Genomic DNA, 27,050 nt, shown 5'->3' with positions numbered 1-27,050 from the left:
CACTTCCATCATGAGGGAACTGCTGACATGATATAAGCAGCAGGCCACTCTCATACCCAGCAGACCCCTGCAATGGTTCTACCCTTATTAGTGTAGATTTGTGGCTCTCAAAGCAGCGTCTTCTAAAACAAACAACCATACCTAAATGAAAAAGGAAAACAAAACTAAAACAAATGAACTAACAGAGGATTTAAAAGGTGTTAGTGATTAGGTTAAGAGTTGCAAAAAAAAATAAAAAATCTGTACATTGATTGATGGTATGGATAAGGGGAAGCATATTCTCCTCAGACATCAGCGCAGGTCATGGGAGATGATGCAGTTACCGCAAGGCAGGTTAACTCATTCAGTTCCATCCACAGGAAAATGAGTTTGGTTAGGAAAGCTAACCAACGATTCAAAGTGTAGGAAGGCATGGCCCATATAAAAGTTTACCCTGCTAGGGAGGAAAGAAAGTATTTCGGTCTGCCATGTTTTTGTTTCCTTCCCCCTCCTTACCTTTCCTTCATGCTGTACTTGATTAGAATGCACTTGAGCCGGTTCCTGCTTTAGCTGCCTAACCTGAACTGTTCTGCAGCTACACCATAAGGCAGGAAACTTTTATACGAGCGATGAGGAGGAAGAGTATGGCAGCGAGACAGAGGCGGGGGAAGGGGGGAGAAAGATACAACGAAAGAGGCGATGCATTAAAGCAGCTGCTGCAGCTGCGTATAGCATCAGAAATGACCGGTACCTGCAGAGTCACTGTGAGGAGTCCGGATTGCCTCTGCAATAAAGACGGAGAGTCTTTGGTTTTCTGCACTCAGAGGCTGGCCTGGCCACTGCTGAGCTTTAAAAATAAATACCCTAGACAGGCACGGGGCATGACACAGTGGAGTCAAGAGTGCCTGGTAAACGGGACATGGCACTGTTTATTGAGTAGAAAGATGCTACAGTGAGGGTGCGCAACACATGAGAGGTCATTTTCAAAGGTCACTATCCTTTTCGCTCTCCCCTACCTGAGTTTGGATTTCAGGGAGTTGACCTCGCGGTTCATGGCCTCGTTGGACTCGGTGGCCTCGTCCAGCTCCCTCTGCAGCTTCCTGCGGGCGGCCGTGATGCGCTGGGATTCCTCCTCTGCCTCCTCCAGCTGCCTCTTCAGCTGCTTGACACGGGTATTGCCCTTTTCCGCCTGGGACAGACAGAGAGAATCAGTGATGCTGTTGGGGGAGGGGGCTAGAGGATCCCTGGATCTGTAGATTTATGTTCCAGCCCATTTCAGCTACTTACCCGAATTACCCCTACTTTGTCAGATGTTTTCAGTTCTTGGACAAGTTTGAAATATGATTCAGTACTTCAGCAAAGGGTTCAATTAAGAGCTCAAAACAAGATCTAGTGGTCCTGCAGGCTCCTATAGCCAGTCTGAACCCCCCCCCCCCCGCCCTCTCTCCTCATTTAGTGATGAATTGTTTGGGTGACTAAGGAAACCATCTAAAATGACTTTGAAAGATTTCAAAATCATAGTGAATATCAACATAGCCTCTGAATTATTATTTTAACAATACAATTAAAATCTGCCTTTTGAATGTTCTGGTCAACAATGGACAGCATCTATGTGGTGTGTATTGTTTAGGTACTAAAGCAGAGGCATACCTGCTCCTTGTATTGTTCTGCCTGCTTCCTCTCTTCCTCCACCTGCATTATCAAATCCTTCAGCTTCTTGTCCTTCTGCTTCAAGCCCTTCACACTGGCCTGTTTCTCCCTGCAAAGAGAGGAGACGATGGAACATGGTTACATCATGCCAGAGGAAACAACGTGTTGCTATTTCAGTCATAGGACTAACCGAGTATGAAATTATGCACATCTAAAGAATATCAATGCTGTACTTCCCCATCTGAGAGAGAATCTATTCAATCTGGTCCCATGTTTAAGGAGAAGATGGATGTTACCTGTTCTCCTGCTCCAGCTGCTCCTCTAGCTGCTGCACCTTGGACTCCAGGGCAGCAATGGTGGCCTTGAACTTGGACTTCACAGCCACCTCCATCTCCTGCAGCTTGGCCTTCAGCTCCTTATTCTGCCTTTCCATCTGCTGCCGTGCACTCTCGTTCTTCTGGGACATGCTGCGCTCAGCCTGCAGCTCATTATTCAGCTGATCCACCTAGAATAGAAATAGGAATAGAAATGACCAAGCAAAGGCATTAACACTGAGATTTTCCCCTCCCGCAGTCCCCACCCATGGCTCCTCCCTCACCTGTTGCACAGTCTTCCTCAGCCTATCGTTGACCATCTCCAAGCTGCTCTGTTCCTCTTCCAGCTCCTCTTCCAGCTGAGAGATTTTGGCCTCCAGTCGGCGTTTCTCATCAGACAGTGCTGACCTGTGTAGACAATGCAGAGCATTTCAGTCCTAGAACTGGGGAAGATCAGAACCATATACAGCTCTGGAAAAAATTAAGAGAGCACTGCAAAATTACCAGTTTTTCTGGTTTACCATTTATAGGTATTGTGTGTTTGGGTAAAATGAACATTTTTGTTTTATTCTATAAACTACTGACAACATTTCTCCCAAATTCCAAATTAAAATATGAATGGAATGGCTGCCATATATGTAGAGATGCTGATTTAAGAAAGAATTGCAGTGGTCTCTATTTTCTATAGAATTGCAGAGAGAGATTAGTATTATATATATATATATATATATATATATATATATATATAAAAAATACTATTTTATTTATTTTTTATGGTGGGCTTTAAGTTATACTGAAGAACAAGTGTATTTGGATCTCCATTAACACTCACTTTCCAGATGCATTGCTGGCGAGTTCCTCAGCCAGTTCGTCCTTCTCAGATTCAGCCTGCTTGCGTCCTCGCTCTGCAGCTGCCAGATCCTGCTCGCACACATTTAGAAAGAGGCCGATGTAAGCCTGCATTCCAACTACAAACTAGCTGCTGCTATTTGGCACTGGTGTAAAGCAATGTCTTATTGCGTCGTACATGAAAATCTCTCCTGAATCTCTCCTTTCTGCATTCCTCACCTCTTGTAGCTGCATAAGTTCGGCCTCTAGGGTCTTGGCCTTCTTCTCGCTCTCCTTGGCAGTGACCAAAACTTCCTCCCGGGCACTGCGGGCATCATCCAGCTCTCTCTGGAAATCTTTCATCTGGGCCTGGGGGCAGGGAAGGGGATTTATCCAATGACAGAACATCAAAAGGGCAACTCAGCCATTCAGAGGACAATGTCTTACATGGAATGCACATCTATGCATTTAATTTACTTTTTATGTTACAGGCAACCAACTTGTTAAGACAATCACACTTGGCTTCTAGAAATTCATAGTTGTTTGTACTAGCTCAGAGGTTCCCATGAGGGGTCCAGGAGGGGGTGCTAGGGGGTCCGCGGCAAATCCCCCCCAAGTTTTTTAAAAAAATGTGGTCTGTCACTGCGTCAAAAATACGATTTATTAATACAGTGTACATTAATCAATTTTAAGTTAACGAATTGCCTACTTGCTAAATTTGCGTGCCTAAGTAATATTTCAACTTCCATGGACATTTTACAGGAATGTCCCCCCCCCCCCGCTGTTACCGGAGAAAACACAGTCATCATCCGCCTTCCCCCCCCCCCAGTTCTCATAAGTTTTTACCGTTATCACCCCTACCAAAGGATGGCGGTGGGGGTCCTCAGCCAAAATCTGGGTGGCAAAGGGGTCCCGGGGTCAAAAAAGTTTGGGAACCCCTGTACTATCTGACTACCTCAAGTTTATTGCAAAATAATTTGTGTGCTGGTATAAAAACAGAAGAGCATCAGTTCCATCCAGATTACCTGGAGCTTGCGTAACTGTTTGATGGCCTCATCTCGGCCCTTGTTTGCAGTCTCTATTTGGCCCTCCAGATCCTTCATGTCTCCCTCCAGCTTCTTCTTGGCTGCAGACACTGTGGCTCGCTGCTTGCGCTCATCCTCCAGCTCCGTCTCCAGCTCGCGCACCTGGGAAACAAGACTGATTCCTCATCTTTGGGTTTAAGTCTAGTCTAGAAGTTAATGGCTACTGAAGTGTAAAAAGAAACCAGGATATGAAATTCAAAGAAATGAAATGTACTACTACCGCTCATAATAACAGTAATTATTGCATCTCACAACAGAGTCAATTATGAATCAAAACTATACAATAAAGTTTAGAAAAGGTGTAAACTTATGAAGTGGAAGAAACTCAAGTCCAGGATTCACCATCCACATCTATACGGAAACTAAAAGCACTCTTCCCCAAGTGTGGAACATGCGACTGTCCAGTTAACCTCCCCCACCCCATCCTGCTTCTGCGGTCTGGTGGATGGCAAGACAATACCTGTTTGACCAGCTGCCTCTTCTTCTCCTCTCCCTGTTCGTCGTGGCCCTGCAAGTCCCTCTCGAACTGGGTCTTCAGTGCCTGCATGTTGACCTCCAGTCGCAATTTGGCGTCCTCTGCGGCCTGCAGTTCGTCCTCCAGCTCCTCCAGCTGTGTCTTCATCTCCTCCACCTGTGCCTCCAGGCCACGCTTGGATTTCTCCAGATCGTGGACCTGGGGAAGAGAGAAACCGAGAAAGAGAGGAGGGATATTGAATATTAGAGAAAGTGTTCCTGCGAGAACGGAATTGACCTCCATTAGTGGGATTGCAATGTGGATTGAGGACATGATCCAACACGGAGACACTCACGTTCTTGCCAACATCATCCTTGGAGCTGACCAGGTCCTCCATCTCGGCCCGCAGTGCCTTGTTCATCCTCTCCATCTCTTCACGGGCATCCTGCATCTCTTCCAGAGCCCGAGCCAGGGACAGAGCCTTGGTCTCCTTCTCCCTTGCCTCTGCCTCTGCACGGTCCCGCTCGTCCGCATACTTGCTGGAGATACTCTTCTCCTCTGCAAGCATCTGAGAGGGAGACCAGGAGTATTAATGTGAGTGGGAAAGAACAAGAGTAGTAATGTTGATTCTGGGTCTCATTGTGATGGTCTTGAACATCGACAAGAGTAAGAAAGGAAAACAGATGCCAACCTGATCAAACTTCTTCTGCTTCTTCTCCAGGTTGGAGACCAGCTGTCTTTGGTTGTCGAGGTCCATCAGGAGGTCCTCCAGCTCCTGCTGCAACCGATTCTTGGTCTTCTCTAGCTTGTCATAGGCAGAGGCCTTCTCCTCAAACTGCGTGTTTGCCGCCTCCAGGTCGCGGTGCAGGCGCTTCTTGTGTTCCTCCAACTGCTCCACATTGCCCAAGAACTCGTCCAGCTTCTTCTTGGATTCTGACAGCTGGGAAGAGGGGACGGGTTATAAAAGTCAGTGAAGATGTGCATTTTTTTTTTTTTTTTTTTTTTAAATAGGTCAATTTTTCAGGCAAGAACATCTTGGTTATTCTTGTAAAGTCCTTATTTCATTTATGGTAATGTCACGAGTCACTTGGTATAACCATATCCACCAAAAATTCTGAATGATGCCAAAGCATAACAGTACATCACCCTCCACTGATCCTTCATAGGCCAAGCAGACAATCATTCAATAAGGTTGCAGGGAGACTAACTTCAGGAGTGTCTTGGGACATGACCCCATGACTTCTCTCAAATCAGACCCTTCCTGAGCAGTCTTACCTGCACATTCAGAGTGGAGATGTTTCTCTCCAGGTTCCTCTTGGATTCAGTTTCCTCATCCAGCTGTTCCTGTAGACTGTTGCGATCATCCTCCACCTGACGCAGACGGGTCGACACATTCAGCTTCTGCCTCGTCTCCTCCGCTAGCAGCTCCTGGTGGGGCAGAAAGTGTGAAACGGGGACACAACATGGTTTACATAAAGCAATAATCTTCCCACTTCTGGCACAGTAGGAATGAGAGGTAAATGTATATAAGAAAGCGACATAAGGCAGTGGTGTCTTGCACACAGACAGCAGGCAGTACCTGAGTGTCCTGGAGTTGGGAGCCAAGGCTGGACAAATCTTTGCTCAGCTTGATGTTCTTGCCTTCAGCCTCGTTGAGAAGGTTGGTGACGCTGTCCAGCTCAACCTGTGTGGAGAAGCACAATATGAAAAAACATTTAGTGGCAAGGTCTTGGAAGAGAAAGATGTGTTGTATTTTGTGCACAACATTTTATAATGAATGCCCTTGCAATAAAACTCATCAAAAACTATGGATAAAAAAAAAAAAAATCATGACATTCATGGAGTGTTAATGGAAGGTCTAGTTATAAAAAGACTGAATGATTCCTAAAAACAAATCAAATTTCCTGCATACCGTTCACTACCTTGCATTTGTAGAGAAACTGTAGGGTATGATTTTGAGATGGAGGTGTATACGTACGGTCATTTTTGAAATGCGCTCCCCCTGCTCAGCCTTCTGTTTCTCCCCCTCATTGAAGCGGGCCTGCAGGTCAGTCAGCTGCGCTTCCACCTTCTTCCTCTTGTGCTCCACGTCCTGCTTGGCCTGGGTCAGCGAGCGCACCTCCACACTGAGCTCCGACGCCTCCTTCTCCAGAGTCTGCTTGGCCTTCTCCAGATTGGCTTTCACCTGTTGGTGGGGGCAGATATTAATCATCCGTTCCTCCCGTATCTCTTAAAATCCACCTTGGCCAGCTTTATAACTGGCTAAACAATACCTCAATCCCATTTCTAGACTTCTGCAGGAGGTATCTCAGAGCTCTCACAAAACATGACACTTTTCCCCTAGAGTGACGAGATGTCTAAAATAATATCTGGGCCATTCTGTGGAGCTATACAAGAATCTATATTTAACAATGTCGAGTCTTGAGAAATCAGGGCCATGGAAGAATACAGAAATTAGCACAGTGCTCCAATTTTACCCTGTCAGTTTAACTTCACCAACTAGTCTCCTCTGCACCCATTTGCTGTTCCCACCCTCCCAGTGTTCATACCCGTTTGGACTGCTCCAGCTGCTCAGTCAGCTCCTCCAGGACCTGCGTGTGTTTCTGTCGCATCTCTTGAACCTGGGCCTCGTGGTTACGCCCTTCGTCCTCTAGAGCACGCTTCAGCAGGTTCACTTCCTGCTCCCGCTTTGCTCTGTGCAACACACAAATCACAGCTCATTCGCATGCCCCATCTGCAAAACCCCACCTAGAAAATGGAACTTGCCTTTTGTACTGGTCACAATACACCCGAAAGGGTCACGTGAAGTCTCATTTGAACACTGAGTGCAGTTTTTGTACGCAGCATTCCACATACTGAACGTTTATGTGCCTGTGCTCACCGGAGCTCCTGTTGTGTGGCAGTGGTGTCCAGAGTATCTTCCAGCTCTGACTTCAGTGCCTCAAGCTCCTCTCCCAGGTCACGCTTCGTCTTCTCAGCCTTATTGCGGGCAGAGCGCTCCGAGTCCAGGTCTTCCTGCAGGTCTGAGATGTGTGCCTCCAGCTCACGGATCTTCTTTAGTGCGTTGTTCTTCTGAGCCATTTCATCCTCCATCCTGGGGTACAACAGTCATGATTAATTGTGGTACACAGAGCAAGTCAAAGCAATTGCTACCTATAAGAGACGCTCTAAACATTAGAAATCATAAAACAAGACTCTACATTGTCAAAGATGAACAATTTTCACAGCCAAGTCCAAAGATTTAGGGACACCTATAATCTAGGCAGCATTCTTCATGTAAGAATGAATAAGGTGAAAATGTTCAGATTCAAATCGGAATAACATGTTTCGGAATGTAGCTAGATATTTTCTTCTCCAAAATAATTTGCAAAAGAAAAACTTTGCATAGGATCATGAGTGTCCCACTCTTGCCTTGAATATTAAACAGGTTGAGACCAGTAGAAACAAGAGGGTGACAGGTTATATGAAATATAACCAGGCAAGAATGTTTTGCAATGGCTCTCTCTGGTAGAGGAGGATTGTGTTCATACCGTGCCAGTGCAGCTTGCAGCTCCTCCTCCTTCTTGGCCAGCTGTGCCTTCAGCTCTGCAATCTGAGCCTGGAGGTCTGCAATATGCTCCTGGAGATCATTGGACTCGGCTTCCAGCTTCCGCTTCGCCTTGTCCAGCTCCTGACGACTCTTCTCTTCCTTCTTCAAACGCACTATCAAGACAAGGGAGCTCATAAATAAATGGTTTTCCTGCCAGTCTGATATTGTTGCCATTTAAAAGTTAAATTTAACCCTAAGGAATCCCAGCATGATGTCACATGCAGAGGCCCAGTAAACTGGGATAATAGTTTTGCCAAGAGTGTCTCATATGTCACACTGGTTGCATAAGAAATATAACCAATTTTAAATTTGTGCTTTTCATCATTCAAGCAAAGGATGTACAGGGAAAAGCAGTCTGTTACGCAGTGCTCCATGACCAATAGAAAGTACAGTGCAGGTGCCATACCTTCCAACTCAGAGATCATGGACTCATGTTTGTTCTTTAGCTTGGTCAGGTTCTTGGATTTCTCCTCTTCTTCTGCCAGGTTGGTGCTGAAGTCCGATATCCTTTCCTCCATCAGCTTCCTCTCCTGAAATTGCCAGTGACCACAAAGCATAATTCACACTGGCCGTCTTCACAAAGGCATCTTGATTAATAGCCTGCTTTACATTCAGATCTCTCTTGCATCCAGAACCCCTGGCTCACCTTGAGAAGCTTGTTGTTGTGATCCTCCATCACCAGGATGTCATCCTCCAGTTTCTTGATCTTGCCCTCTGCAGTCACCTTCTCGAGCTGTAGCTTCTGACGGGCATCCTCCTCGTCTTCCAGCTGTTCCTCCAGCTCCTACAGACAGGAGAGCAGGATAACCCAGTCAGGTGAACATTTGAGGTCCCTAACTGTGGAGATATTGGTACACCAACAGTATGTTCAGCAAATTTCTGGTGTGACCCAGACCTGCATCTGCTGCTGCATCTTCTTCTTCTCTGCCTGCATGTTCTGGTTGCGGTCCTCCTCCTCCTCCAGCCGTGCCTCCATCTCATGCAGGATCTCCTCCAGCTCCTGCTTCTTCGCGGCCAGCCGCACCCGCATTTCCTCAGCCTCTGCAAAGAGCTCAGTCTCCGCCTGCAGCTGCTCCTGCAACTGGTTTTTCTCTTCCATTAACTGAGCAAGGAGATGAGATGTGGAGAGTTTTAGTGAGGGTCAGAGGAGAGATTCACATGAGACAGGTAGTGATTAGGGGTTGGGGCTAGGAGAGGGGGATGACTCACATGGGATGATTTAGACAAGAGTCACTTAAGCAAGGAGTGTACAGAAGTGGTAGTGGCTGTAGTAGGAAGCCAAATTGGGCAGGGCAGTCCAGGTTACCTGTGTGTGTTTGAGGGCAATCTCTTTCAGCTCTGTTTCGGCCTTCACTGCCGCATCTTTGATTTTCTGGAGCTCCTCCTCCTTCAGGTGCATTTCCTCTTCCTGACGGGTCACTTGCAGCAGGGGCTTAACCTGATCAGAATGTGATCAAGGGGAGATTTTCAAGGAGCTAAACATTCAAAAGCATTATTGAAAGTCTGGAAAGTATGACATCCAGCCACACGTGTTTCTTCAGAACAAATTGTGGAAAAAAAAAATCCTACCTTGGTGAAGAGTCTCCACCACTGCCAGTTGCGCAGCTTGAGGTAGGCAGCACAATTCCTCTGGATCACCTTCATGGCCATCAGTTGCTGCTGCCTCTTGGCGAAGGCCCTGCCAGGGGAGAGGAGGAATGGCTGGATTAGCAAATTACCCACAGGGCACTATGGGTCACAATAGGAGACTGATTAATAGAGCACAATACACTTGTATAGGAGTTTGCTTTCCATACCAAATCCCACACTGTTGGCTAAAGAAACATCTACTAGGTTGGAGTGTATTTAGGATAAAAAATACAATTCCTAGCATCCCACCCTAGATACCACTAACTAATTAATGCACTGACTTTCTGGCCAGGTGGCCACGGGCCTGTGACTGGAAGGCAATGATGACAACTGTGATCTTCAGGTCGCGCTCCTCCTCCAGGTGGGCCAACACCCCAGTCCGGAAGAAGATCTTGCTCTGGCCTATCCGGTACAAGTTAGGGTCCAGCTCCAGGTGTTTGATCTACAAGAGGAGAGAGGGGAAAAAAAAAAAAAAAAAAAAAAAAACAGTCACAGACGTGACAACAGAAGGCCTCCATGTACACTGAGCCCCTTTAGAGCAGAGTACTTTGCTTCCTTTGGAATGAGGTGCACACTGCAATACTGAAAGGAGACCATCTAAACTTAAATGCCATACCACTTTTTCCTCCATTATATTTTGAGAACAGTGCTTTCCAATTGTACTATTAAGAGTAAACCCACTACCCTTATTGCTCCCCCTCCTCCAGTGCCCGCTCCTTTTAAGCCTTTGCATGCAAGTGGTGGCACGACCGCAGTCTTTTTTGGCATACCTAGGTATTGTCTGCTCTGGTTACCTCATTTGCACAAGAATGTATGCTTGTTGTAATTTATACCAATTTTATTACTGCACTTTTGTAGTGCTTTAAAAGGTTTCTGTAAACCAAGTCACACTGGATAAGGACATCTGGCAATAAATAAATTGGAAAATGGTTTTTTTAGCAAAAAACATGCAAATCTATAAAATGTTTGAAAGGAAGTTTCACCATTAGACAGCAAGCCTGTTTGCCATCCATGAATCCTTTAGGAATAGCACCAGCAGCCAGGATTTCATATCTGTAATGAGTGAATGGCAAGAAATACAGAGAAGACTACTTAAAAAAAAGTTTATCACCACAATAAAACAGTCATCATTTTCGCTTTGCCACTTAGGAGGAAAAAATGAACACATTCATAGAAACTGTTGCCGGAATGCTCACCGCTGGCGGAACTCTTGGAAGACAATGCGGTTGGGGAATCCCTGGCGACAGATGCGGATACCCTCCAGCACACCATTACACCGCAGCTGCTCCAGAACCAGGTTGGCGTCCAGCTTCCCTGCCTGCATAAAGGCATTAGAGAAAAGGGAGAAGACTAAAATAAGCAGGATACATCTATGAAGGTACTGTGCTGCATGTATATGGACAGTAAAAGTGCCATCATTCAATTACATCTTAATAGGCAAGGCTAACAGTGTGCAGGATGTGGATGTATTGCACCCAAAGTCACACTCAAGTTCAACACAGCATGAGAATGAGCCAGAATTGGGACAAGAGATTGATGGAGAACAAGAGATTGAGAAATGCATCAAGTTAACAACTAAACAATAGCATGCTGATGCCATGCCGTGCACTAAGTGGAAATTCATTAGCATGCATAATAATAAAGTGATTTGATTTCTAGAGCAGGAACAGGGCGGCCGTACCCTCTTCTCATGGTTGGGGATGATGCAGCGCACAAAGTTTGGATTGGTGTTACGCAGGGTGGTCATCAGCTTGGTCAGGGACTCCTTGTACAGCTGGCCCACGGTCCGGAACATGCCCTTCTTGGTCTTCGAGGCACTGGGCGCGGAGTCCGACATCTTGGCCATTTGATCCAACCCCACAATGCGATCCACTGGGAGCCAGTGGGAGAGAGCAGTCAGCCAAGAGCACAAGACTAACTCAACAGCCGGCCCCAGCAATTACGTCTTGCACAATCGGTGTGTCGGATACCACAACCATGTTTCCTCAGGGTTGAAATAAATATTACAACAATGCACGTGATAAACTAAATGTCTGTTTTACTGAAGATGAATGCCTTGAATAGAAAGAAAAAAAAAAAAAAAAATGCTACCTCCTGTGTTGGATTAGATCTATCAAGACCTAATGAGCTGCACCATCTATAGTGAAACATTACCAGGTTATGAATGCAGAGCCTCACCATCTTTCCATAGATCAGCCACATACTGGCTGGAAGAACTGTTGAGCAGAGCAGTCACATTGTCATTCAGGGGGTCCATGTTCTTGGTCAGCCATTCACTAGCATTATAGTCCACCTGCAGAGAGTTTGGAAGGAACCTGTAATTCTCAAACCTATAACGGTTATATAAAGTAAAAAAATAAAATCTCTAGCATTGGACCTGCTTTTCTTAGTTCTAATTCTGAAGCAATACAGTTGCAGTGATAGTGAAATTCAAAATTGAACCAGGGCTGACCGTAACTTGAAACAGCAAGGAGAAGGGGCGGAGAGGGAGGTCAGTGTGGCCAGAGTCAGTCTTACCCGGCCTGCATAATGGTGCACGGAGAACTCAGTCTTGTCTTTCAGTTGCTTGGGCTTCTGGAACTTGGGGTGGGCGCCTTGCTCGGAGACGAGCTTATCCACAAAGGAGGTGTCTGTGGCTTTGGGGAACCAGCACTCCTCATCCAGCAGGGCCAGGATACCAGGAGGATTATTCTACAAGGGAGAGAAGCCAACAATCCGAGCTAGTGAGAGACGCACAGATGTGAACAAGCTCAGTCGTGAATAAGATGACTGAGGGAACTCACTAATGTTTTTCAATCGAACTTGTAGGGTTTTAAATGTTGTCTTTTGTTGCATTTGAACCACACACGTTAGGTGCATGACTGACCGGTCTCTCGATGAGCTCAATGCAGGGCTGCAGGTCCAGGCCAAAGTCGATGAAGTTCCATTCAATGCCCTCACGCTGGTACTCCTCCTGCTCCAGGATGAACATGGTGTGGTTGAACAGCTGCTGCAGCTTCTCGTTGGTGTAGTTGATGCACAGCTGTTCAAAGGAGTTCACCTGCAGAACAAAGCATGCTATTGAATACTGAAGAAATCCAATCATAGGTGGAGACTCCTATTAGCAAATTTGCACTGGATTTAAATGTACCTTAATTAGGATTAATATTGCATACTCTATTCATTTATGCACTTATTGTAATGCATTTTGAGAAATGAACATCTTCTGTGATGACCGAAAGGCACTCTGGGGATGGGCAAAAATGCGAACAGCAATGCAGTCGGGTATCATCGTGGACTATCCTCACCTCAAAGATCTCAAAGCCAGCGATGTCCAGGATGCCCAAGAAGGATGCCCCCTGGCGCTTCGTCTTGTCCAGTGCCTTGTTGACGCGTGCCAGAATCCAGCGGAACAGCCGCTCATACATGGCCTTGGCCAGGGCCTCCACCGCAAAATCCGCCTGTCCAGGGAGAAGTGAACAGTAGATTTAAATTGGAAAAGAGCAAAAATGTTGTTCCCAACACACCAACTAACAGGAATCAAATGCATTAGAGGTAAAATCTTTACTGTACATTATAATTTATTTTCAATTTCTATCCATTGGTGGTAATAAAATGCATTACATCAATGAAATATATACATCATTTGGTCAAGAATTGCACTCATTTTACGCTTCATTTTTTATTTACAGTACATTTAGATAAATCTTGAAATACATGCAACTCCTATCCTAAGAACACTGGATCACCTGCTCCTTGGTCTGTGCCTTCTGCACCACATCTCGGCCCACTTTGATTCTTGGGGTGAGGATGGCACGCGTAAAGTCTGTAACATTGATCCCAAGGAGGTGGCACACTTTCTGGGCAGCTGGAAGTCAAAGATTGACATTGCGAAGGGGAAAGAATCACAGAAGATTTAACAATCACACATTACGGATGTCTCATGCCACCAATTCCCTTTTCACAACCAGAATAACCTGGCAACACCAAGTCATGAAATAAGACGTCAAGACTGTTTAATTGCAGTGTTCATTCCTCCTCACCTGTGTTGTCAGGCATGGAAGCCTGGTCATTGTTCCTCTCCTTTTTAAATATGATGTTTCCCAGCTGCAGGACTGAGGACACAATCTTCAGCATGGCTAAAGCAAACAAGGAGTTGAACATGTTAGATGGGAGTCACACAGGCCACCAGAGGTTCTGCTTTGGTCACAGCCCTAATGTACAGGGAACTGGTGTGAACCATGCTTAAAAGATTTCAGATCTCGAACCCTTGATCGGGAGGACAAGCGCAATATAGTGGACCACTCATTGAAGCCACCAAGCAGGATGTGTCGGTGATGCCTCACCAGTCTGCTCCTCCTGGTTGAAGCCCATGATGGTCATAGCCTCCAGTGTCTCATCGAACATCTCATTGTCCTGCTGCCCCGGGACTGGCACATGGCCTGCTAACAGGAAACGGTAATTTCCAAAGCCTTCCAGCAGCAGCTCCTCTGTAAGAGAACACAATCCTGTCAATGCAAGGGGTCAAGGGAGTCTGTGTGTCAACACAGAGAAATGAGGACTGTCTTCTTACCGCGCAGCTGGTCTCCAGCACCAGCCAGCATGTAATAGAAGATGTGGAAGGCTCTCTCAATCTTGGCCTGTCGGATGCAACGGGATTTCTCCAGCAGGTCTGTGGTGGTGATTGAGTTAAGGCAAGAGTTTGCTATAGTGCAACAGGTGAGGCCAGCAGTTTGTGGTGTGGTATTTGTGGACCGTTTAATTGTACATGTGACAGTTGTCACCCTGTAGGTTTAACGGGATTGAAACCAATGGGTTTGCAGCTATAGATATGCCACAGACTAGTCTTTATGTTTATACGTTATCCTGCTCAGGCTGTTGAGGGGTAGAGAAGGGGGTGAAATGAACTTAGCAAATTTGATTAAATTATAACAAGGTCCTTTTTGGTGTGTGTGTGTGTTTGTGTTGGGGGGGGGGGGGGGCGGGGGAGCTGTAGTTTGTACCATGTTATACACTTTATATGGCCATGCAAATCTGAAAGATCAGCTCTCTGAGGGACAGTACATTTGATAAGCCCATGCCAGCCTGGCTAACCCCACACCATGCTGTTCTCCCATCCTCTCTCTCTCAGGATACAGGTCTCAATGTTGGCTCCCACAATGTAGCCGGTCACATCAAAGTTGATGCGGATGAATTTTCCCTGTAGAAAATTAGACGGATGTCTCTCACAAAATCACAAATCATATTTAGCTGAAAATATGTGTGTGTATACTTGGGTCACATTGACTGCAGGATTTTGAAAATGTCCATATCTTCAATTTTGAGATTATGCTATACATGCATTAAAATACTGCATCTATACAGCACACACATACACAGCTGCCCAAGGGATTTAGTCTGCACTCACAAATCGGGAGGAGTTGTCATTTTTGACTGTCTTGGCATTCCCAAAGGCCTCCAGGATGGGGTTTGCCTGCAGGAGCTGCTTCTCTAGCTCCCCCTGAAAGACCGGGGTGGAAAAGCATTAGTGATAAATCGGCCAATGAGACCGCACATGGAGAAAGGGGGTGGGTCCATCTAAGAATTCCAACCCCACCCCCTCTTACAAAAAGAAAGAGCAAAGGATTTTTTTTTTTATTGCAATTAAATGTGCCATTATCGCAGGAGTTGTCCTGACTGAATGTTAAATTAACCACTGGCACAGCAGTATAATGTCCAGCCAACAACCAGATAGAAAGGTGACTTGAATGCCTGATGAGCTGCATTGTTACAAAGTTACATTGCATTGTTCAATCCATCACAACCCTCCACTTTCATAAAGTATGCTGGTGTCTGTCCTTGAAGGTCTAAAGTAGAGGTTTGCTGCCTTGATGAGCCTTTTAAGAGGCTTGAATTCAGTGCCGATTCTGAAATTCGTATTGCATGCAGACTGGAGTGCTCTCTCCAAACAACTTCACATGTGCCTCTTGTACAGCTATTGTAATGACAAAAAGGTCAAATATTTTCCAGATTCCTTTGGATTGCTCAGTACTGTACCTGGCAGGGAAATCTGATCATTTTCACTGGTCTAAACTAGTGATCAAGTGTTAGGATGCTCTTGCTTCACAGGAACCCCAAAGTGGAGCAGGGTAGCAGTGGAGCGAAACAGCATGTCACTCCCAGGAGCCTTAATCCCCCCTGATCAAAGACAGGCAGTCAGCTGAGGGGCTGGGCTGGAGGCAGCAGCGCCTCTTCCCCGGAGCTGCAAGAGCACAGCTCACCCTTGGGAGTGGGGGTCACCCTGGTGTGTGCCAAGTGTGCTGGTCGATCAGTCTGCATATTACGCATTGCGGACAGAAACTGCAATTTGCTTTGCTTTTGCTCTGGTCTGGAACATATTACTCCATCCCATGGATTAACAAAAGGGGAATAATGGAAGAGCTTTACAATTAATGCTCAGATCGATTAATATAAATGAAAAGATAACCTGGCCACGTCAGAGATCATGGTGGAAATTGCTTGGCAAATACAGAAAACCATGGGGTCAAATGTATCCTTACAGTAAAACCTAGAGTTTAAGTTTGTGGCTTAGTAACAGATAGGATGTTTGTTGAACGGATGGAGTTAGAAAATGTGAAGATCAGTATTGCTAAACAGTGAAAATTGCAATAACTCGCAAAGAAATATCTACCCAGGACAGATCGGCCAGGAGAAGGAAAGCACATCCCTGATTGCTTCAGACACTGAGAGAGAAGGAGAGAAAGGTGGAAGAAAAAAGGACAGAGAAGCAGGAAGCCTGTAATAAACAGGTTTTAAACAGAAGCATACGAGCATAGAAAATTTTAACATTAAGAAAAGTTGAGGAAATGGGAAATGTCAGACCATGGACACAAAGACGATACTCTGAAGACCTGCAATAAAAAAAAGTCATGATTTTGACCGTATCCCCAATAAAGGATCGAATCGAAATTTTTCAATAGTAAGACCAAATTTGGAGCTTGAAATGAAGGGAGTTCCTTTCTGCACTGCACGTTAACAGTAGCAAAAAGAAGAACCAAGGCATTGAGATGACTCCGTTCACTGAAGCTCAGGTTTCTTTGGTTAAACTGGGACATGATGGTGATGCAGTCTAGGTCATATCACCAAAGGCTTGGAGGATGGAAGGTGGGTGGGGGGTTGGTACATGAAATATACTTTTGGGGCCCCTCTATCTTTATAGTTAATGTATTGTCATGTACCTGGGGAAGCAGGGGTTTCCACCCCTCCCATATATAACTGTGCTGACAGGCTCAGTAGAACAAGTGTTGGTGATTACTCAAGTGTCTAAAAAGTCCACACAGTGTAAAGTCAAACAGGAAGTCACTGCTACACTAAAAGCCCCTCCTGGGATTGGGCGAGAAGGGAGGTAGAAGTGCTGGGATGCTCTTGATGGGGGGGGGGGGGGTCATGCTCACACGGTGCTCATGGTTTGTGATTAACCTTTTCAGTGCCAGGGGGCAAACCTGTCAGTGAAAGGGTTAAAATAGAGGTCTATCTAAAAATAAAAAAAACACACAAAAAGTGTGGAATCCTTAGAAATTTACCACCTACCACCCAGACTTTTGAAAATACTGCAGGGAACCTCCATTACCAAATTATTAATACCGTACCTTGCTCTCTTTTGGCGATGTTCAAGAATGGAATTCAGTACATTTCCAAATGTTAAGTATAAGACAATGCAGAGCATGATCTACTCTTGGATTAGATTTCAAACTCATAGTAGAAGTATTAGTCTGATCTATTCTTTCTCATGACTTCTTAAATGGAGGATAATCCATGCTGCCAAAGTCTCCTTTATAAATTACACATGGATTCTGTGAGAATTCCACAGTACAGATTTCATTGCAGTATTTTATCTGGGTGAGCAGCTCTCGCGTGCAATTCTGAATCTATGACACACACACATACGCGCTCACACACGAGTGGGCGCGCACACACACACACACACACACACACACACACACACACACACACACACACACACACACACACTCTAAAGAATTCTCTTTTACTCACGTAGGCCAACTGTGATCCTGGTTGTTGCTATTCGGAGGAAATTATGATACACAAGTTAAGTTATGTGGTTTCCTGGAAATGGGCAGAGTTTCCATCCTCTGTGAGAGAGGATTCCTGCTCCCATCTCTCCAGTGATGCAGAAATTAGTCAAAGAACAAGGGGGGGTGGGGTAATGGGGAAGATGTATATTGCACTGAACTGAAGATAAACTGCTAGTATTATATGTAGTGGAAAGAGAATTTTGCTGCATCTAACAGGAACATTCAGTATTTCACAGAAAATATGAACTTTTTTTTTTGGTGAATCATTTTGGTAATGTAATGCCAGTCAATGGGAAAAACACAGCATTGGACAGTTTTTGTTCTGTACACACTGCAAAGATGATAGGGGAGGTTTGTGCATTTTTCTGAAATGTGTCCACCTTGATTTGTGCTCTCAGTTAAAGATGCTCTCCTTGATGGGGAAAGGGAAAAATACACATACATGCACACAGGGGGGAAGAATATACTAAAACTAAACTAATGTCTTGTGCCTTTGCAATTTGTTTTAATTGACCTCTCAAGCAAACCCCTTCTGACCTTGTTTATATCAAAGGTGAAGATGGAGTTCATGTGAATTCCTCCACGCAGCTCACATTACCAAGGGCAGTGGTTTAGTCTCCCATAGCTCTGTGCTGGAGCAGGACAGAGCTAGCGAGCAAGCAGGCGAGCGAGATACTCACAGCACTGGTGTCCTTCTTGCCTTTATGGGAGGAAGCCACCACAGCCAGGTATTGAATGACTTTCTTGGTGTTCTCAGTCTTCCCAGCACCAGACTCCCCCCTGCCAGACAGCAACAATGAGCAGAGGAATCGTGGGAAGGGTACAGACCAGAAGAGTATCTCACTGAACAAATCCTCATCTTCAACAGTAAAGCTGAAGCATGTGCAAGGAAGTCAGTTGGTTGCTCATGGTATTTAGATCGTTTTGCAATCTCAATATTCTAGGCTTCAGCTATCAAAGAGTGACAACCATTTTAGTATTGTGCACAGTCAGAATGCAACTTATTTATACATTGTCTCCACATTGGGTGTTCTACGTATTGTGCTGCTCAAACAAGAGAATGTGAAAACAGGCTGGATCAGAAACCCATGGTGTATGTTCTTATAAGTGTTGAAGATGTTAGAGCTATAGTAAGCTAACATGATTATGGTAATTATCTTAAGTAGTACACCTTGAAAATGAACCAGAAGACCTCTCTTACAGTGCTCTCAAGCAGCATCAGGCATCATTCTGTGGCTCCCTAATGGCTCAAGAGCATTTTAATTTTATTTAAAAAAATAAAGTACTAAAGGAGTAAGAACTAACCAACCAAGTAAAGCAATCAAAACAAACAGTATCCAACATCAGACTTTTGTCTGTCTACAAAACAAAAGGCTAAAGGGGGACAAATAAAAGGGCATTCACTTATTCCCAACAAACTTTATGAACTTTAGAAAAGATTCAAACATTTTGATACAACAGGAGGAAAAAAAAGTCAGAGGCTGTTATTGCTAATTTAGCTTGCCTTTGATCATAAACGCTGGAGACAGAGTGATGAACGACTCCAGCCTGCCAGCTAACCCTAACAACTCCTTAAAAGGAAAAATGTCTCCAGTTCACCAGGACTTGTAATGGGCTGCGATTTTCGCAGGCAGAGAGGTCTGGGGCACCTCAATTTAAGGTCCACTTTGGCCCAGGTTTGTACCCTCTCCATAATCTAACCCCTTCACACCAGCCACCTAATCCAGAGGCAAACAGTGCTGAATGTGGAGGAGGAGGAGAGTTTGGTAGCTCAGAGCCTCTCAGCTTGAAATCTATTCCAATTGCTGCATTACCACGAACGACAATGTGAAAACTCATGCACAAATGCAAAACCATATTCATGCTATGTCTGGATAATAAGCTAGACATCATGCAGACATTTTTTTACCTAGTAGTATAATGCCACACAGCTACTTATTTTAAAAATCATCATATTGTCAGTGATCTGATACACAAAATGTGAATAAATGCTTTACATTAAGTTTTTCTGTGGAAATCTCTACTAAGAATGTGCCAACAGCGACTGATACAAGATTTCCTTTGGAGAGAGAAACGTGGGAAAAAAAAATGCACACATTTTAAACTAAATACTATTAAACCATAATAAACATCACAAGATGCATTCCAGAAGTTTGCTTGCTTTACTGATACAATTTCAGATTCATGATCAGAGCCAGTGAACGGAGTTTCAGTGAACTGTCCCCAATCCCCAGCTAATAAACGCAAACCGCATCCTATTGGTCTGATCATACCTCCCAAGGCAACATCTGAGAGTTAAATAACCTTTTATAGGCAGGACTGCCAGGAACAGAGCCAATGTGCTTGTCTGTGATAACGTATCATTCCCAAAATCACTAGGTTATTAGTTCCGCCTTTGAACTCTGGCCAAAACACTGGATGTGACAAAGGATAGAGGTGGGGGGACCTGAATTGGTGTTAGAAACTTGAGATTTGCTTTGGGAATACATAAGTAAATAAAATAAATGGAAAACAAATGTTTGGGGAAGGCTTTTACACTCCCAAGTATTTAAAAAAACAACATTGCTCTTCTTAGGAAGTTTTTGTATTCTGGTTTTGCAAGCAGGCCAGGGTAGGTGCTCAAGTGTGCAGTGTTTTCCCACAGAAATTTCCACTGGCAGGGCAGTCCTTTACCGAATTGTTGACTTAGGGGTGAACAACAGCGGGGGAGTGATGAACAAGAGTGGGGGCAGAGCATGTGCGATTGTGTGAGAATAAAGGTTTAGGTTGCAGGCGAAATTGAATAAGCGTCTCACACAAACTCAGTTTACCCTCTACCTCCCTTTAACATGGTCCTAATGGAGTGGGAGTCCTCTTCTGCAGTCTGCCTTTGACAGCCAGCTCTGCTTAATGTTTATATTATTTTTAGGATTTATTTAATAGAAGACACCCTTATCCAGGATGACTGACAGTTTACACAAGAAACATTTTTAAGATCTGAAGAGTCAAGGTTCAGCTGGATACATGGTACACCAGTGGAAATTTGACAGTAAAAATAAAGCAAACATTCCAATTTCCTTACAATAAATAAAAAAAAAAGACAGTATATTATTTTTTTAAATTAAACCCAGACCTTTCCTGTAAGAGGGTGCGATTCCCAGCTGCTGTAAAATTAAATTTGCAGTTAACGATTGTAATATCTACACAAAACAGGAAGAAAATGATATTGCAGAAAAAAAGAAAAAAAAAAAGTTGTTCACATGCAGGAAAGCATTAGACAGCATCTGGGAATGTTGCATCCTGCCATCAGTCAGCTTAGAACAGCAAGAACCCAAGGCAAGTGGGTCACGAGAGACTATTTCCTCTCCTTCGCATTCTCAAGAGATGGTGTGGGAAAGGCACAGGGCGCACAGACGACTGCAAGACACACAAAGGCCTACACCAAAATCAATAGTTTCACCTACCCACACATCACAAAGTACCAACCTGTTACCCTACACTCAGATTGTGCTCCGTGTACAGTACTTCACAAGCCTGTGCTTTAATGGCCCTTCCTTTTGCACAAGAGAACATTACATAAAATAAATGTATTAAAGTAAAATCAATTTTATTTTGCAGAGGTATTGCTTAAAGAGGATGAGGGATTTGTATTGATCTGAAAAATGCATATGAAAATCACTGCTACTACCAAGGAGCAGGCTGCAAGCTTAACTGAAAGACTTCAAACCTCAAGTCTACACTTTAAAAGGGGAGCTTCCAATCAGATTTTGCAAGGCGACAGAGAGATTGGAGATTAATGTGTCCTTAATCTGCATCATTCCTGCAGAATTGTGTTAGGTTCGCCAGATGTACACAATCTCGCAATCTCATCTGAAACATTTCAGCCGACTTTGCCCAGTTGCAGGGCACGTCTGCTCTGTGGCTCAGCCTGACACTATCAATGGTTTGTTCCAAGCAAGTTGCTGTGCGGCCGATGGGAACAGTCAATAGAAGTACCTTTCCCTCAAAAGCCCAAGTCAACCGTGCAATTGGGGTGCACAGCCAAAATCAACAAGTCGGTCAAAGCAGACCAAGCAGCTTCTCACTCATGTGTCCCTTCCCAGCACATCCATGCAGGCCCCCTCCTAACCTACATAGTTTTCAAGTAACATTTTTGTTGTTTTAAACATTCAGATGCAGCATCCAAGACGTTGGAGCGTTTTTTGCAGTAGTGGCAACATGCCAGACTAAACAGATGATTCTGAAAAATATATATATGTTGTGGAAAAAAAACAAGTAGACTAAAATGTAATTTTTAACTGCAGTTTCCTATGAGAGTGGCATCGGAGGACTGACCCTGGGGGCCCATTTACACAATTCCCAGCTGAACATTTCGTTTTTAAGACTCCTCACTGGACTTCCTGCCCGTCACCCTTGGATATCGGTGATAAAACCCTCTTTAAAAGACATGCGTAAGATCACCCTTTTCCAAAGTTACATTCTAATGCTTGTTATTCAACATCACATCACAAATATCATATGTGGGTAAATTAAAATGTATTTACTCACGTGCAAAGAATAGACTGGTCTTCACGATCTGTTGAAAAGGGAATAAAGTTAGATTATAATATTGCCTTGACCGGAGGTCTCAAACAATAGGGGAAAAAATAACTTGACAAAATAACAAAACACTGAGTTATAAATCTGTACAAGTTTGAGATAAGGAAGGAAAAACAAAAACCATGAGCTTCCAATAGTCTCATGGGATTCCCCAACTTAGATTGAATTACTTTTAATATTAACTAGCTAATCTCTAGAGTATATAAGGAAGTTTATTAAAAAGTGAACTTTCAACCCTTTTAAATCTTATACCCCTAAGCCACTGTTCATTTTTAGCCCTCGACTTTGGGATCCCACCACCAGTCACAGCAATCTTTGTCATGGTTTTCTGAACTGCATAGTTCAAATATTTGCCACCACCACTATCTGCTGTTCAAGAAACATTTTACAGTAATAGATTATACAGTAATCTCTAACACAATCAGGGCAGCAGAGAGAGTGAGCCAAACTCTCACTGAATTTGTTTAACAGGCAAACATCATTGTAGGATAGACCCAACGGAGAGAAAAAGCAATTGGAAGTGAGCTTGGCATTGAGATTACCATCAGTTCATTTACAAAAAAAAAAAAAAAAAAAAATCCATGCAGACTAAAAATAAAAACTTCCATTAATGGATGTTCTGAAACTGCTTTCAAAGCGGTTTCAGAACATCCATTAAAAGCAAAGCTGGAGATCGGATGGTGGGTGGGTGATGTGTGGGCATCCCATTACCTTGCCAGTGATCCTACAATATTTTACCCCAGGGAATGAAATGGAAAAAATCAGAAAAGCAGCTACAACTGATCTCCAAATGAAACAAACCAGAACCCCACCTTTTTTAAAAGTACGGTGAAACATGAGGAAGACTTAAACCCTTGCCTTAATATGTTACACAACAGTAATCCACTCGGACTATTTTGAATAGTGTACAGCTACTGGGCTTGGGACATTCCTTTGTAGTTGCAGATGAGGACAACTCCCCCCTGAAGTCATGCCTTTGTGATCTGCCACTTTAGATCCCCGAGACTGCACCTAAAGTTGATACAATAAAGCAACTGCCTTCCACCCAGCTTGCCAGCAAAACAGGATGGCGTTCAAGGCTCTCTCCGTGCTCCAGCACAGTGATCCACTGGGCTCCTCTGCCAGTACTGTCCTATACGTCTTTGCCATGCTGTAAACACTGCAGGCTGCTTTTCCTCATTATGGACATAACTTGGCTGGACTTGGCTACATGCACGAAATGCTGCTTGTTCCCATTTCTTCCCAATTAAGGCAGGAGCCAAAGACATCCAGGACTTTGAGCATTTCCAAAACAGATCCAAACACAGAGGCACACTGCATACTTAGTCTGAAGTTCAGCCACATATACTAGAGCCAAGGGATCAAGAGTCAGACCCAGATAGTCGCTAAAGCAAAGGGAGGTTGGTTGAGTAGTGGAGAGGGGACTCGGAGGGCGGTTTATAATGTTGGTACATAAGGCAGTCTTGCCCTGTTGTTTTAGGTTAGATACTAGGGGGGTGAGGGGTTCTGTTATGATCGTTAGGTTCACATGCTCTCATCTGTGAAGTCAAATTGGGATCTTTTTCCACCACAAACCCTACTTTAATCTCAATGAAAGTAAATCATGTCAGCAATGCTCTAATGCATTCATGGAAATTACTTCAAACCATCTCCTCATCTTACTTCAAAAGGAAAGCTACACAGTCTTGGTGCAGGAATGTAGCGCTTCACAGAGGGAGGCACAGATTGCACTCAGTCAGTACAATCTCAGATTGCTGATAATTGCACACAAGTTCAGGCGTTGTGAAACAAACATTATCTACCAAAAACCTAGCCACTAGATGAAATGGAAGAAAAAGATGGTGAGGTTGAAGGGGCTGGGTGACACAAAGAATGTGTAAGGTCACATTCATTTTACTCCGTTCCGATACTATACTATAGAAAGCAAATTGTGGCACAGGTCTGCGCAAATACAAAGACGGTTCAGACATGTTAGAACTTGGGTAACCAAATTCCTCAGAATTCCTCTTGATTTCAGTCAGGTGAGGAGAGAATGTATGGGCCCACCCCCACCCCTCTCACTTTCTCCCTCAGCCCAAATGAGCTCCAGCCACAGAGTCATGCAGCCACAACCAGTGATCATGGCCACTGTTTGTGTTGATCAAGAGAGGCATTTCCTTTGCACCATTTCTCAAACCTGTTTACACGGAGGGCCCGATACACCCAATTCAAGAGTACACTATAAACACTGGTCTGCTTCCTGAATGAGAACAGGGATTTACAGAGCAATAAAACATATAGGGAGTGGTTGGACACAGGATGTTTAGAAGCAACTGTGCATTTAAAGATTCAGAACGGGGAGAAAAACAACAAAAAAGATTGATGTGTGGCCTAATGCATTAATTGAATTACACATTGTTTTAAAATTTGTTGTTGAAAAATAGCACCAGTGACCTCTTGCATATGTTTTTTTGGCAAATCTCTGAAGATACACAACCAAGAATACAATAGTGGAGGAACTAACTTAATTCATTACAACATTGTCTCTCTCAACCATCACAATCTAAAACTTTATTTAGCTAGTGGATGCTTGGAAGACAAATTCCAGTTGGCTTTTCTCAGACACACTTTAAGATGCATGTAAACTCTAATCCAGAGTATATGGTAATTTAAAAGTTTCCCAAGTTTCCCCCCCAAGAGGTCCATTAGTGTAGCAGGGAAGCAGATGTGATTTGGAATGACATCAGTGGTCACTGTGATGGCCTTTTGCCAAGACGATTTAATAAGCAGCAAAGGATTAGAACCATTCTGAGAACAAAGAAATAACTTTAACAGGTTATTAACAAAGGCAAGGTGTGGCCAGTCTCGTTGGATATTTTTAACAAGGTGTATATGACCAAACTGTTCTTTAAACAGGGAAAAATGTCTTGATATGGTGATGCATGCCTGCTCATAAATCTTTATTTTACCCAAAGAGTTATTTATTCAATATACATCAACTGCCAAAAATACTGCAGAGAAATCTAATTTGAGGGTTCATTCCTGCTCCTAAATTTTGTTCTAAAGTGGAATGCATTACCTAATCATATCACTATGTATAATTAGCATTACAGCATCTCTACTGCACACTGTGGAACCCTGCAGTGTATGTTAAGTCAGATTTTATTACACACAGGTAGAGATATGTGAGGTAATGGGGACTCCCATCATACTTTGGCACTTCTACTTGGGAGAGGCAGTCCATCAAAACTAAACTTGCAGCACATTGTCGCTATGATATTGTTGAGAACATGTACAGCGGTATAGAAAAGATCTATAGCCCTGCTTACGGATGCATTACGTTAAAGAGTTACTCTTTTCTCCAGGTCACTCTTGTACATTTCCTTCCCTGTAGCGTAATTACAGGGTCTTACAAGACGTGGACTTGCACATGCATGCAAGACTAACAACAAGTGAGAAAGCATCACTACCCATCAGAGCCATAATGACATTCAGTGCGAGTGCATAAAGAAGAGTCAAGTTTATTTATCAGCACTATAGCTGCAATCGCCCTGTGACAAACCACAAAACCACCGACTTCAAGTCCATGTAATCTTGTGCTCACATTCAGTGTTAAACTCCTGTCTACACTGCTCACAGTGTGGAGGGAACTTTTGCCAGGTTTTTCAACCACTGAGCTGAAAGGCATAAATGCATCTTCCGCCCAATTCACAGATGGAAGCTTTAAAGGTTTTTTGCTTTACAGCCTGCCCTAGTCCAGACTAACTGAATGCAGCCCATGCTGGAAATTCCTCACATTACCAAATTATATCATAACTTTCTCTCTGGGTCAAAAAGCACCATGATCTGTACCATTATCAGAAGTATACAGTTTGTACACTCCTTCAGACATTGGATGAAAGCTAAACTGATAAGGCATCTTGGTCAAATCTATTGTGAACCAAGATTGCAAAAATGACTCCATATTAAAAGGAATTCAGCTAAAGGATGCCCTCAATAAATGAAAAATAGTAATTCATGATATGTTAAATATATTCCAAGGAGGGTAATTCTCAGGTCTTACATTTCTACAGTTAGAGATCAGCTCAAAATCTGATTGAATTTTGAGAATCTGCACAAACCATTGCATGAACGAGGCATTTCATAGGAGGAGCTAAATATTAAGCTGGATAAATAATAGATCACTGATCTCCCTCTAGGAGAGCAGATACAATAAAAAGGTTTTCACAGCACTGACAAATGTGAAGATAACAGACCGATAACAAGCAATAGAAAGTGGCTGATTTGATTACAAAACAAAATGAGAACATTGTTAAATGGATGGTTTTATTACTGCAATTACTGCAGCTGTATCCACCTGGCAGATCTCCGATGTCATCTTTATCAGTGTGTGAAGCCTGCCATTGCAAAGCAGATCATTTAAATGCACATTACCAGGTCGAGAAAAGACCCGGCAGAGTGGAGTTTTAACTTTAATCACACAAGAGCCTGCAACCAATCTTGATCCAATCCACATCCTCTGGAAGGATGTCATTTTCTAAGTTAAAGAGGATGTGTCCCATGTAGCAAACCTAAAAGGAGCCTGTGATGGCAGCACCTATTGTGAAATTTGTTCAAAGTGCACAAACACTAATTTTCTAGTGTATGTACAGTCAGTTTAAGAGCCGAAATTGTAACCGATTGTGTAACAGTATAAAAACCTCAAAAAACATCAGTAATTTATCAAGAGGAATCTTAACTTTTAATACAGTTGTGTGAAAACTCCTCTTGGAGCTAATCAGTCTGCCTTTTAGGGACTTTAGGACTGCATTTGAATGCTTTCAAATTACAAGCATCATCTATATAAAACCACGAATACCAGGTAATGCAGAGCAACAGCATAACCCAACAAGGACGAAGCAAACGCCAGCC

The 27,050-nt window shown here is 43.8% G+C and overlaps 1 protein-coding gene across 3 annotated transcripts in view; it reads right to left on the bottom strand.

Moving 5' to 3' along the window:
* Nucleotides 1–27,050, bottom strand: part of LOC136712467 (myosin-11) — a 39,401-nt gene that overhangs the window by 2,211 nt on the left and 10,140 nt on the right. The window contains exons 4-42 of one of the 3 annotated variants that reach the window (XM_066689081.1): nucleotides 22,110–22,137; nucleotides 18,263–18,362; nucleotides 17,542–17,568; nucleotides 14,915–15,007; nucleotides 14,644–14,707; nucleotides 14,081–14,179; nucleotides 13,854–13,997; nucleotides 13,551–13,646; nucleotides 13,257–13,375; nucleotides 12,816–12,968; nucleotides 12,395–12,568; nucleotides 12,046–12,219; nucleotides 11,707–11,821; nucleotides 11,210–11,400; nucleotides 10,725–10,846; nucleotides 10,512–10,581; nucleotides 9,810–9,970; nucleotides 9,469–9,577; nucleotides 9,206–9,337; nucleotides 8,795–9,001; nucleotides 8,546–8,683; nucleotides 8,306–8,429; nucleotides 7,841–8,012; nucleotides 7,192–7,404; nucleotides 6,860–7,004; nucleotides 6,289–6,495; nucleotides 5,890–5,994; nucleotides 5,586–5,738; nucleotides 5,002–5,250; nucleotides 4,666–4,878; nucleotides 4,317–4,529; nucleotides 3,797–3,958; nucleotides 3,012–3,140; nucleotides 2,776–2,864; nucleotides 2,228–2,351; nucleotides 1,926–2,134; nucleotides 1,630–1,738; nucleotides 996–1,168; nucleotides 731–763 (exon numbers count right to left, since the gene is read on the bottom strand). In XM_066689081.1, the coding sequence (XP_066545178.1) occupies nucleotides 739–763; nucleotides 996–1,168; nucleotides 1,630–1,738; nucleotides 1,926–2,134; nucleotides 2,228–2,351; nucleotides 2,776–2,864; nucleotides 3,012–3,140; nucleotides 3,797–3,958; nucleotides 4,317–4,529; nucleotides 4,666–4,878; nucleotides 5,002–5,250; nucleotides 5,586–5,738; nucleotides 5,890–5,994; nucleotides 6,289–6,495; nucleotides 6,860–7,004; nucleotides 7,192–7,404; nucleotides 7,841–8,012; nucleotides 8,306–8,429; nucleotides 8,546–8,683; nucleotides 8,795–9,001; nucleotides 9,206–9,337; nucleotides 9,469–9,577; nucleotides 9,810–9,970; nucleotides 10,512–10,581; nucleotides 10,725–10,846; nucleotides 11,210–11,400; nucleotides 11,707–11,821; nucleotides 12,046–12,219; nucleotides 12,395–12,568; nucleotides 12,816–12,968; nucleotides 13,257–13,375; nucleotides 13,551–13,646; nucleotides 13,854–13,997; nucleotides 14,081–14,179; nucleotides 14,644–14,707; nucleotides 14,915–15,007; nucleotides 17,542–17,568; nucleotides 18,263–18,362; nucleotides 22,110–22,137 (5,330 nt within the window). In that variant the 3' untranslated portion in view covers nucleotides 731–738. The remainder of the gene's footprint in view (nucleotides 1–730; nucleotides 764–995; nucleotides 1,169–1,629; nucleotides 1,739–1,925; nucleotides 2,135–2,227; nucleotides 2,352–2,775; nucleotides 2,865–3,011; nucleotides 3,141–3,796; nucleotides 3,959–4,316; nucleotides 4,530–4,665; nucleotides 4,879–5,001; nucleotides 5,251–5,585; nucleotides 5,739–5,889; nucleotides 5,995–6,288; nucleotides 6,496–6,859; nucleotides 7,005–7,191; nucleotides 7,405–7,840; nucleotides 8,013–8,305; nucleotides 8,430–8,545; nucleotides 8,684–8,794; nucleotides 9,002–9,205; nucleotides 9,338–9,468; nucleotides 9,578–9,809; nucleotides 9,971–10,511; nucleotides 10,582–10,724; nucleotides 10,847–11,209; nucleotides 11,401–11,706; nucleotides 11,822–12,045; nucleotides 12,220–12,394; nucleotides 12,569–12,815; nucleotides 12,969–13,256; nucleotides 13,376–13,550; nucleotides 13,647–13,853; nucleotides 13,998–14,080; nucleotides 14,180–14,643; nucleotides 14,708–14,914; nucleotides 15,008–17,541; nucleotides 17,569–18,262; nucleotides 18,363–22,109; nucleotides 22,138–27,050) is intronic. The other 2 variants (XM_066689079.1, XM_066689080.1) reach the window with 2 other exon arrangements.

The sequence above is a fragment of the Amia ocellicauda genome, chromosome 17 (genome assembly GCF_036373705.1).
Source record: "Amia ocellicauda isolate fAmiCal2 chromosome 17, fAmiCal2.hap1, whole genome shotgun sequence".
NCBI lineage: Eukaryota > Metazoa > Chordata > Actinopteri > Amiiformes > Amiidae > Amia > Amia ocellicauda.
Note: the sequence above shows the minus strand (reverse complement) of the source record. Positions and strands in the feature narration are given on the sequence as shown.